This window comes from Poecilia mexicana, unplaced genomic scaffold, assembly GCF_051168715.1.
Source record: "Poecilia mexicana isolate PSO_F unplaced genomic scaffold, ASM5116871v1 scaffold_16, whole genome shotgun sequence".
Classification (NCBI taxonomy): domain Eukaryota; kingdom Metazoa; phylum Chordata; class Actinopteri; order Cyprinodontiformes; family Poeciliidae; genus Poecilia; species Poecilia mexicana.
Window position 1 is genome coordinate 29,929,057 of NW_028263385.1, and position 13,270 is coordinate 29,942,326.

The 13,270-nt window shown below is 36.4% G+C and overlaps 1 protein-coding gene across 1 annotated transcript in view; it reads left to right on the plus strand.

The window, feature by feature from the left end:
- The window catches only part of LOC106906001 (glutamate receptor ionotropic, kainate 2-like), a 184,934-nt gene that overhangs the window by 39,961 nt on the left and 131,703 nt on the right, over window positions 1-13,270 (plus strand). Inside the window, exon 5 of the mRNA XM_088014033.1 lies at window positions 12,396-12,449. Coding sequence (XP_087870159.1) covers window positions 12,396-12,449 — 54 coding nt within the window. The remainder of the gene's footprint in view (window positions 1-12,395; window positions 12,450-13,270) is intronic.

Here is a 13,270-nt window from a genome sequence, read left to right on the forward strand (position 1 = left end):
GGCCCCATAGGCCAAAACTTACAAACTCTCTTACACATTCTATAAAACTCTCTTACATTTGCTATCAAACTCTCTTACATTCATAGTCAAACTCTCTTACACGTACTATCAAACTCTCTGAGAGTTTGATTGCAACGGAAGTGAACTTACAATTTCAGTTTCTGATTGGACCCTAGGCAGGCTTTTCAAAATAAAAGCAGACCTCCGGTTTATGTTGATTCATGTTTCTCTCCTGCAGCTTTAAAAATGTAAAACTTTGTGTTAATTGATTTGCTAAAGGAAATCATGTATCTGAAAATAAATTAAAACATATTATGTGGGCAAAAAATTCTGTAAACCACATATGTGCTACCTCAATCAAAATTCCTGACATTTGACATGCAAAAAAATCTTTCAGATTACATAAACAATACCTTACCAGGTACTTCTCTCACTTCAGGATGACACAGGGACACCTATAAGACCAATTTTAACTGAGGTTGCACATATGTGCTTTACAGGATTTTTTGCCCACACAATACTTTTTTTCAGATACATAATGTTGTTTTGCAAATTAAAACCCTATGGCATGGTGTTGCCCTCGGGCAACAAACCACATTTCTGTACCTCACGTTGCTTGGGGAGAATGATTTAAAATACCTGTAGACATATTTTTGTCCAAATAAAAAAGGTATTGAGGTTCATGTGACCTTTTACTTAGAAGAGGAGCAGTCCTTTTTATGAAGCAGAGGTGCATGCTACACCTTGCCTCCTACTTGTAAGTTATACATCCAGGGGTGAAAGTAGTTTTAAATTCTTGGGGGTACTATGACAAAAAAAAAAAAAAAAAAAAAAAAAAAAAAAATATATATATATATATATATATATATATATATATTAAAAAAAATTCCCTTCTCACCCTCCGCCGGTGGTCTCTCTTTCATCCTCTGAGCTCGGGTCCTCTACCAGAGGCCTGGGACCTTGAGGGTTCTCCTCCAGTATCTTGGCTGTGTCTAGAACTGCACATTTCTGGACTGAGACGTCTGATGTGGTTTATATATATATATTATATATATATATATATATATATATATATATATATATATATATATATATATATATATATATATATATATATATATATAGTTAATTTACTCAGAAGAGGAAGAATTAAAATCTTTTGACTTGTTTTATTCTCTCTTCTGCCCGGATTCCTTGATGCTGTCATTGTTTCAGCTGAACTATAAAGACAAGACAAAACGTTTTTCCAAGTCCAAACATTAACAACATTTATTAGACAAACAACTAACGAAACTGACAAAACTCAATAAAATCACAAACCAGCATCTAATTCAATATTTACCTTACTCCACAGACTTCCACACACCAAGACAAACTTACGGGGAACCATTTCACCGACGCACCGTTCCCCGGAGACAGCATCATGGGTAACCCCGGAGTGATCTGAAGTGAAGGTTCCAGGTCCCATACTTTTAAAGGGAGGCGTGTTTCGCTTCTCTGCTGTATTCAAATTAGGGGACTGTCCTTAGCTTGTGTTAAAATGTTAAATGTTAAAAACAGTTTAGAAAACATCTCTTGAGCTTCAATACCTTAAGGGAGAGAGAGAGCACAAAAACAGGCCTTTAGTGAATTTAAAGGTAAAGGGAGACATTCTCAAAAACTAATTTCTGACTGATTCTAGTTTAACACAAAACCTCACTATTGAATGTGATGCACTTATTTAAACAATTTGAGCATGATTCAGAGATGAAGGTTGACTTACAGACTGGATATCAATGAAAACATCTGAATTTCCAGGTTGATGGATCTGAAACTTCTCCCAAATTAGTAAGGTGGAGCAGGGAGGGGTACTGGCAGCAGCTGCAGGACTACATCATCTTCTGTATCAAACATAAGTTAGTGTTAAAATGTTGCAGTAACTAGAAAGCATGAAAACATTTTAGAGAACATTTCTTCTGAGCTTCAATACCTTGAGGGAGCAGACTCATCATGTTCTTGGTCATGCAGAAGGTCTTCGTTGAGAACAATGAGTTTGGGTTTCGCTTAATTCTCCTGAAGATCCTGGATGTAAAATTACAAAATCTATCAGAAAAGACAAAATCACAAATCAAACTTTAAGAATGACTGAATTAAATCTTATAGCTGTCTCCACTGCAAATAACTTGTAATTAGCCAGCAATTTCAAATGTTCAGAGTAATTTTATGTTCCTAAAAATAAAATATAGCACTTAATAAAATAAAATGACACATATAATTTAATTTAGAAGAAAAACATAACACGAACTTAGTGTTGAATAACTTTCAGCACCAACTTTAAATAAATGTATCAGTGATTCTTGAGAATAGGGAAAATGGGTTTTAATTTTCCCATATTTTTTTATTATTATTTCTCAACCTTATGTATGCAAATATGACAAATTATGTTTTGGAAATGTAAAGATGCTAAGGTGCAGGCTCCCACTTGCAACATTTTTTTTTAATTTACATTTTTAATTGACCTGACCCAGAAGTTTGTCATCACCATCTGACAAAAATAAATATAAAATGATTTTATAAAATACCCTATTAGTGATATTTTTACTCATTTTACAGACAAATGCTTCTCAAGAAACAAAAGAAATATTATTTAAAACAAAAAACAACAAAAATAAAAATATACATTGTATATTATTATTATTATTATTATTATTATTATTATTATTAATATACATTGTTGTGCTCACATGACCCAGGTTAGTTTAGTCAGATATTTGAATAAAATATACAAAATATAATTTTTTCAAATTTTGTGCTTTATCCATAGTATCTGTTTTGTCCCTATTCTCAAGAATCACTGGTACTATAAATGTATTTGTAGTTAATAGTAACAATAATAAAATTAGCAAACATTAACGTTAGATATAGTCTTATTTTTGCTTTTAACTTGTTGCCGAAAACCAGCGGGAGTTTGAAAGCAATGTGCCAGGAGACTGTCGTTCTCTCTCGGCTTAACGAGCCGCACCCGATGACCCGGTCAACTGACAGAGCGAGACGAGCCAGCGGCCGCAGGGGAGCGCTAAGTCCGAACACGTCCGAGAATGTTTGTAATTAAGCTATATGTTAATAAACCGAGCGCATAATTTAGGTTTACACAACTAATTTATCGCCTAATAACTTTGTAAAAGTTATTTTATTTTCAAAAAGCATAATATACCCAGTGGTGGGAAGTAACGAAGTACACGTACTTCGTTACTGTACTTAAGTACAATTTTCGTGTATCTGTACTTTACTTAAGTAGATTTAATAATGGATACTTTCTACTTTTACTCCACTACATTTTACAGTAAGTATCTGTACTTTCTACTTCACTACATTTTTACACAACTGTCGCGTTACTCGTTACATCCAAGTCGCGTTGCTCTTTTTTGTCCGTTAAAATGTGACGTTCAGGGTCTTAAGGTGGCGCCGTAAAATCCAAGCATAACGTGACTTAGTGTCTGTTGTCACCCATGCCTCCACCTTTACTCGCACGCGGAACTCCAGACATGCGCAGTGGTTTCCTCTGAGCGGGAGAAGATGTCTAATCGTTAGTAATATAATAGCGCTGCATAAATCATAAGATATGGCGACATGTAAAATAAGCAGCGCTTCGCTTTCACAGACGGTGGGGACTTCGTCCAACTTTTAGCGTCACTTGGAAGGAAAGCTTAAGGAAAGGTAAGATCTGTGGACGTGATGCTAGCAAAGCTAGCTGTACAGAGACACACATGTTGCATCTGCGATGAAAAAAGTTGTCAATCATGCGCTGAATTATTGTGTGGAGGTGTTGACTGAGGTGTCGCAAATATCGGACAACGTTGTGACCAAAGTCTGCATTGATATGACATTCAGGAACGATCCGATTCTTCTGGACGGATCTTTACGGATTACATTACACTCTAAGTATTTAATATCTAGGTGTTTTATGGGAATGTGGATATTTCAGATCAATTTGAGAAGCAATTTTGAAGGTAAAACTTAATGTTTTTGTGTCACGTAGCGTGGGGTGCTGGTCTTGGTCTTGACTACAACTCTGCTACTGGCTCCTTGGTTGCATGTCCTCCCTCACCCACCTTCTTTCCATCCCTTTTCTGTTGGATTTCTTTAAAAATAAATGCCACTAATGGCAAAAAAAAAAGTGAAGTTCATGCTATATTAAGACAGGAGACAAGATGTTTCCATCCCTGAAATTATGATGCATAGAATCACATATCTAAGTCTAAGCCAGGGGTCACCAACCTTTTTGAGACTGGGAGCTACTTCATGGGTACAGAGTAACACGAAGGGCTACTTGTTTGATACAGACATACATTTTCTTAGCTCACTCTTAATAACAATAATACATATGTACACATGATTACATGCGGTATGATCATATTAATGTTAGAGATTACTCACTATAGTTGTCAGTAACGATTTATCATGGCAGATATAGTTAATTGCTATTATGTGATCAGAAGTTCTTAGTTCAGAGTTTTAAGTTTGAGTCCCTTTTGGAGCTTTTCTGTGTGATTCTAAATTTCCTCCAAGTGACCGACAGTATGGATTATTGCAGCTGTAGCTGTACAGCTGTAATACACTTTGAGTTCCTTGAGATTTTCCTTTTAAATAAAAAAGAAAAGAATAGTAATTGTATATTTTATTATCTAACCCTCTTTACTATTAACAAAATTGTGGAGAAAAAACCATTTTGTGTCAAACCATCTTGTACGTAGCTCACATCAGTGTGAGTCTGTGGGGGTGGGCAGCAAAAGGCTAAATCATATTGGTCAGTTTACTTTTGTTAATTTGGTGCTTTTTCTGTGAGCTAAAAATGAATGAGCTCCTCCCGTTGTCCTAAGATCCTGCCTGAGCTTTTTACCCTGCGCGGTTCTGACGGTCGCCGGTTTATTATCCTTTTTGTGGTTTCGCAAACTGAAAAGCTGACAGGTCAAAAAAAAAAAAAAAAAAACTTAGACAGGTTGGAGAGTAGCACAAAACTATCACTGTCTGCACCTAACCAGCACAAACCTAAACCACAAAAGCAGTGGAGTTTTTTTTTTTTTTTTACAAACGATGCTAAATAATAGACATGAAAGCGAAGCCTACCCGTCTGATCCACAGAAAGACGGGATGTTGATTCCCAGGTTCAGGTGGTGTCAGACATCCAGAGGAGGAGAAAGTGATGCAACATTGTTTGCTTAGTTTTTACTCTTTTGGGGACTAGATTAAATTGTTTAGGTTTCTGAGACGCTCAGTAGATGTGACCCGCCAGAACCGCACACAGTATAAAGCTCAGCTGGGATCCAAATGACCGCTGTTAGAACTACGAGTGGGATCAAACTCCGCTCATTCATTTTTAGCTTACAGAAAAAGCGCCAAGCCGCCAAATAAACATAAACTGACCTGTGACATTTTGCTTTGACGTGCCCACCGCCATAGACTCGCTACTACAAGACGTTTTGAAAAAAAGAGGGGTTTTTTTCTGCACAATTTTGCTTATAGTAAAGAGGGTTAGATAATAAAAAAATCCATATTATTCTTTTCTTTTTTTAAAGTGGGTACAAAACATTTCATTGAATATTTTTTTGGCAGTGGTCCCTAATAACAATGGCTATTTTTAGAACTTGCTCCTGGGCCACTGACAAGGTCCTCTCGGGCGATCGGGGGCCCGCGGGCACCGTGTTGGTGACCCCTGGTCTAAACTATGTTACAGAGAGTAAACATAATAAAAACATGCTTTATCTGTGGCATTGTTCATTAAAATTGCACATTACTGATGTATTAAAATTAAATACGATCGGTTCACTTAATGATATTGTATTAGGAATTTGGTAATGCATTCAGCAAGTACTTTTACTTTTAATACTTTACGAACAAATATGATTGAGGTTATATTAAACTGAATTTAATTTACTTGACAAATTGTGCCCTTCCCCTTCATCTATTTTTCCCCAACATCCGTGTTGTAGCAACACTGAAGCTCTTTGTCAGAGGAACCTACCGTAATAAACATTTTAAATAACCATAAAAATAAATATCAAACATGTTTGAAATACATCTATTTATTTATAAAATCCTATTCACGTTGAAACTTTATCTTCTTTTTACTTACCATGTCTTATTTCAAAGTAGAGAAGTCCGATATGCAACGTTCACAGTCATGTTGAAAATGGAGGCTTGTGAAGAGGGGCGTGGCTTCTTCCAAGTTTCGCCTTTAACTTAACCGTTTGGGTAAATCTACCCAACTCCTGGCCCAACAGAAGTGTGCAAAATGTAGACTTCCAGTAAATTTCTGTAATTTTTTTTGTTGTTCTTTAATAAAGTTACAAACGTTTTGATAAGCCAATCAGAGGAGGACGTGCTGGTTTCAGCCTCCTGGCGGTGTTCAGTTTGTCACCCAATGCTGAGATCGACTCAAAACCTTCCGCAATCGACATATTGCGCCCTGCTCTAGCAAAGCACGAACAGTTCAGAAACAATATGAAATGGGAAAAAAGTTATTATCTGATTGAGTTGTGTTTTAGATTGTTCTTGAAAAATTAATCAGTCACGGCTGATTAGTGGGTGAACTCACAGCTGCACAGTGAACCCACTGATTTTTTCAGCAGACAGCCGCTCCCCTTTCTTGCAGGTACTGGGAACCCCCACTAAATATTTTAGGGGGACGCAGTACCTGACCGTACCCGCCTACTTTCACCCCTGTATACATCACTTTTCTTCATGTTTAAATTTGGGTCACTCTAACTAAAATTATTTTAATATCTGTGAGTATGTAAAGAAGCATTATAGATCATTTCAAGACAAATTTTTTTATAATTTATATGCTAAAACTGTGTTTTTTTGTTTGTTGCCTCAGGGCAACATTGCACAGTTAGGGCCCTTTTGCTCAGACAATATTATTTTAATGCAATGATATGCAATTGATTGCAAAATAATTATCAAAGCCAATTTTTTAAACTTTATTATTGACTAACAGTAACAGGAGATAGATGCAAGATCGTTTCATTCCCAATGAAAACATGAGGATCCACTGCACAACCATTATTTCATTGTTTGTTTATCCTCAAAACTGACTTCAGTCCCAAAGGGTGAAGAGCTGGTCATCAGTGAACAAATGGCCCCATTCCAAGGCAGGCAAAGACTGAAGCAATACCTGCTGAACCCAAATATACGGGTCTGCAGGGTACTTCATATGGCTGGAGCAGATGGTGTTCCTTACAACTTGAAAATCTACACAGGGCCAAATCTACCAGATATGGGAGCTGGTGGAAATGTTGTCCTCTGATTGGCTCAAATTCTACCAAAAAAAATCAGAACTACAAACTCTTAAAAAAAGAACCTGCAGCCCTAAGTCCTGTCACTGATGTGAATCTGGTCGCTACAACCCATAGATAATCAGATAAACAGATGGTGATTCCCAGGTACGCCAATTATCAAGTGCCAAAAATGTGATGCACACTTTTTTCACATCAGCAAGCAATTCCTTCCTGATGTTTAACATATAATGGGGAAAAAGACTGATTTCAACATCCTTAGTGATTCTAACTCTGCCAAACATACACATGTACAAACACACAAATGCTCGTTTTAGTAATTTGACCAAATGTACCATTCATTAATGAAAGTTAGTTGTTTATTTTATATTTGATGAGTTGGAACCATGTCTGATTTTGTCAAAAAAAAAATTTTTTTATATACATATAGTTTTTGTTTGATTTGTATTTAATTTCTCATAATCACTGTAGAAAACTTGCCGTTTTAGACCCCTTGTTGCCTCAGGGCAACATTGCAGGACCTGAAAGTGATTCAAGTTTTACTTGATGGTCAACCTGTGAAACTGTGGCAAATTTTAAATACCTCGAGTCATTCTGAAACCAAAAACAACTCTGTCTCAACTGTTTGCTGAAAGAACATGGAAGATGGCAGGAATACTTTAGCAGGGAGCATCCATCCTCATTTTTCATCAGTTTGGACCTCTGAGCTCATGAAGGTGTTACTTTATTTTCCTCTGGCAACTAAGAACATGTATTAGACGTCATTTATTGAGAGTGCAATAATTATTCTTAACCAAACTAAATAAAATTTACCTATAGCGTGCTAAGTATTTTGCTCTATTCACAAATTGTTGATAATCAATCATATCAATCAATCATATCTTTATTCCAGACACTAAAAAGGTCCATAGAAAAAGGTAAAAACAAGCAAAATAAGAAAAAAATAAACATGACATGATATTATTCACCGAGTCACAAATAAATTATGACGCCAATGATTCCATAATCTTGAAGAGAATCTCACAGTACTAAAAGCAAGATTTACTAAAATTGCAGTTATATTATTGCATGACGCAGATAATCGACACATGCATTTATACATAAGATTCCTGAGCACAGCTGCACATGTGGAAACAGCACATGTGGAAACAGCATTATGGCTAGCACTACTCCATCTAGGCACTTTGAGTAGTAGCCTCATGACATCATTGTATGACACAAGGTTTCTGCAGGCTACTTTTTTTGTATCGTCGCCACAGATGGGCCGTGTAATAATGTGATTCATTCATTTGTTTATTGACTTTTGCTCAATTAAATTTCTTACGTATACATTGCAAATGGTATTTTTATTATAGTTGATTATGTTGTTTTTCATGTCTCCTTATTTCTTTTGTTCTTCCTATAATTGATGGAGATATATAGAAATTATTTATAATGTATAAAGGTATTGTTTGTCATTTAATTAGCTCTACATCCTTAAGAAAATAAAAAAATATGTTGTTTTATAATGCCAGTAATGCCAGAATTAATAGTAAATAATAAAGCCTTTGTGGTATTCTGATTTAGTAATGTAATTATATTGGTTGGGTTACCACCCCCACGCCACTAGAGGCAGTAGCAGGCCCGAAAAGATGCGACTAAGGAGCCGATTTAGAACTACACCGAAAGCTACAGAATTTGCTAAAAACTGTGAGCTGCCGTGAAGTAAATAAAAGATTGAAGTTCAAATACATTCTGAGAGTGAAACTCCTTCCTAAAGGTGAAAATATATCACAGATTTCAAAAGAAAATAAAAGCGGAAGTGTAGGAAATAGCGCCCCCTTCACTTCCGGATTGCAATGGCCCCATTTCCAAAATAGGTAAGAGACTGACAGTGGTCCGTCCCCGGCCCTTTCTGTTTGCTGCAGTGAGGTGTACTTGCAGCGAACACATATGCAACATAGACCAACGACATCTACACATATGACTTCTACTTATCTTTGACACAAATGGAACCCCATAATTTGTGTCATTATTAATCATTATATAATTGTGTTTGTATAGTTATATAAATATGTATTGATATTACTAAATAATTTATTAAATAAATTATGAACGGCTGTGTGCTTTGTAATATGCTCATCATACATCAATATCAGAATATTCCATTCCTATTCTATTGTTATAGCCACTAAGCATATTTAAATATGATGAACTATGTATTAAAAACATACTTAAAAAATACATTTGTTTGTAAATGTAGCTTTGATAGATGTTTGAATATGGTTTCCAGTAACAAAATAGCGTGTTATGATCGATTAAATGCGCTGATACGTCATTGTGTTGCTGAGTGGAGTGGAGTACCGCTCCAAGATGGCCGTCCTAAATCTCGTCAGCGACAATAGGTGAGAGCGGTCCATGAGGTGTCTATCCTTATATTATGTCTATGTGTTGTACAAAAAACCCCCCAACAAAAAACAAATAATTTTAGTACATGTTATTATGTGTCAGAAGTGGGCTAAGAAAATAATAACAAAAGCAAAAAAAATAAAAAAATAAAAAATTGACCAAAGGGCACTTGGGAGCAAGGAGAAAAAGGGGCAGGTGCTCAAGCACCCCTAGCCCCCTCACCCCGTCCCTCCCCTCTGCATGTGCCTGACGATGGCTGTTGCTAGATAAGGTTTGGATTGGATCAGTTCCACAAGTAAGTCATGGCCAAATGGTGACCACCCAAAGGGGATATATATATATATATATATATATATATATATATATATATATATATATATATATATATATATATATATATATATATATATGTATATATATATATATGTGTGTGTGTGTTTGTGTAACTATGATTAAGTAGGGCCCCCACCTTGGCTCAAGCCCAGGAGCCCACGTCCTCCTAAATCTGGCCCTGGCTCCGCTAGTGAAATGCTCAGAGCAACAGAGACGCTTGCAAACCACATAAAAAAATTAAGTGATTTCTTTTTTTATTTTATTTTATTTTATTTTTCCCCTAAAAACATAAACAAGCAAGACTTGTTTATGGTGGGGGGCTAGTAAAGCATGGCAGGCTGCCAGGTTTATAATACACTGGGGAAACCCCTGAAATTATTTTGGTTCTAACAGCTCTTAGTTATTTACTAATTTTTGAAATCTTGTCTTCTTTTCATATTTGTCTTTTTAAAAGTACTGCATTCAATATGATGGAACCTTCTTGATGTTTGTTTCCTCCATAAAATGCTGGAGCTTGTCTTAGTTTCTCATCTGACATCAGCAGCTAAAATGTTTTTCCATCTAAAATCATCTGCTCCACAGAGAGCTAACTGGTGATTCATTGTGGTTTGGAGAAGAAGGCAGAGCTCCAGAAACATCACAGCCAGGCAGGATGGCTCACAGCCAGATACACGTGCACACACACGCACACACACGCACACACACACACACACACACACATGCACATGCACACACAGTGGAATGATAATAGAAAAAGGTGGCTTTACCTCAAGCCCATCTCATTTTCAGACATATCTTGGTGAGAGTCTGAATATGCACATCACCTGGAAGACACACAGTGGCTTTGTGAGTTGATAAGAAATTACAGAGTACATCTGAAAGCCAGTATTTATATTTATTTATGTTTTTTGCTTTACAACTTTCACAACTTTTTGTGAAATTGATAAACTGAGGTTTGCCTTTTCAGTATTTTATAAATTGTTTTTACTGTTTTCATGTATTAAAGCAGACAGTAAGCAACCAGTTGGTTGTGTTGCATAAATGTTAGGGATTGGGCTTCTTCATAACCAAATGCTCCTTGAGATCATTTTACTCAATTTAAATTTTTATTGAGTAGGAGCATGAATTTTCTTCTGAAGTTATAGTGTCTACTTTTGGATTTGTCTAATGGCTGGCCTGAACTGTATAAATGCAAGTCTGTCTGCCTTAGTATTGACAAAAAAATGTGTATACAATAAAAGCAGTATTGAAATCAGACCTGGAATAATCAGGGATAAACCCTCAGCCTACTAAATCATCTGTTTTATTTTTAGTTATCATTCTTCCGACCACTTGACCTTCTCTAGAGTCCAGTCTTTGTGCTCCCTTGCAGATGATAGCCTTTTTCTCCAGTTAGCCTCTCTGATTACTGGTTTTCTTAAGGCTGTACAACTGTTCCAATCCTTTGAATTCTCTTCACATTGTGTGGAAATTTTCTTACTTTCATAATTAAACATAGCCATGAGTTCTGCTGTTGTTTTTCTTCAATTTGATGTCACCAAATTTTTCAGTTATCACTGATCACGGTTATTCAGTGATTTTTCAAACCACATTTCTTCCTCCAAAAAAAAAAAAAGTAACCCCTTTCCTTTCAGTTTTTAATAATGCACGAGACAACTCTTCACCCAATTTTACCAGTTTCTGCAATCCCCTTAGAGGCTTTCTGTGTGTGATGTATGCCAATGATTTGACCCTTCTTAAACCACTAATATTTTTTACACAACCACAGAGTGTGTCTTTCCCCATAGTTGTTTAAGAATTGAGAAGCTACTCATTGTATGGTGGTAAAGAACTTGTTGTAGCTGGAAGACATTTGTCCATCCTGTAACTATCCAATAGGAAGCTCTTTATTATTAGGTCAGTTAATTCAAGTGGCAACTTTTTAAAATAAATTGAGATTAATCTACTCCAGTAAAGTCTTTTTAAAGACTTTATTATATTCCATGATGTAATTAATCTATTTTCAAACATTATATTCAGGAGAATCAACACTAGGAAACCATTATGAAGTAATCTCTAAGTGTTGCTACAGAGTTGCTGTGTGGGTTCTGCTTATAATGATCCAGATGTTCTTCATCTATGGAATTGTGCAATCCTCTATGCTCTATTATCTTAAATTTGCTCATTTTTTTTAGCCTGAGCTCAGTCTTTTGCTGACTTAGTGGGTGTTTACCTCTCACTCTTAAGCCTGTGGCTGCAGCAGTTGTGAAATATATGCCTTCTACATGGTAGTAGGAACATTGGATAAGGCAAACAACCAAACCAATATTTGTGTGTAAGCATTTGTGCAAATATGATGACATGGTCAAACTTATTTCTAAACCTTACGGCTTTCTCTCCTTCTGTCACTCTTTGTTCTAGGCTCTTGCTATGGGAATGATGACAGAGTATTATCACTACATCTTCACCACACTGGTAAGTACAGAAGTGGCAGAGCTGCAGATGCTTTGTTGTCTCTTGCTACAACAATAAAAAATTGATTGAATGTCTAAAATAGTTTTTATATTCTATTTGTTTACTGTTCAGACCACAACCCCGTTCCTCCTGGCCACTCACCCAGTGAACAACTGAAATTTTCATCAGTATATGTGCACAAATAAATGCACATGCATAACTGGCAAAACATGAAATGAAAGTTAAATTAAATATGTGTTTTACATAAACCAAGAAGAAAAAAAAAAAGACTGAAAACAAACAAGACCCCTTTACAACCTAACCACCACATACACTCACTTGCCACTTTATTAGGTACACCTGTCCAACTGCTCATTAACACAAATGTCAGCAGTATCTCAATGCATATAGGCATGCAGACATGGCCAAGATGATTTGATGCATTTCAAACTCAGCATCAGAACGGGGAAGAAAGCTGATTTAAGTGACTTTGAACGTGGCATGGTTGGTCTAAGTATTTCAGAAACTGCTGATCTACTGGAATTTTCACCCACAACAAGTGGTTGTGGGTGAAAATTGCATGGTTGTTCCCCCCACGGAGAATGACCGAGCTAAGATCCTGTGAGACTTCCAGATCCAGACAGACAAAATGGTTATGGCAAACCAACCGGACATTGTGGTGGTGGATAAAGCCATTGTGGTGGATGTAGCAATACCAAGTGATTACAACATCAGGAAAAAGGAGCACGAGAAGAAATACCAGGGCCTCAGAGAGGAACTGGAGAAGGCCTGGAAGGTGAAGACCACAGTGGTGCCTGTGGTCATCGGGGCCCTCGGGGCAG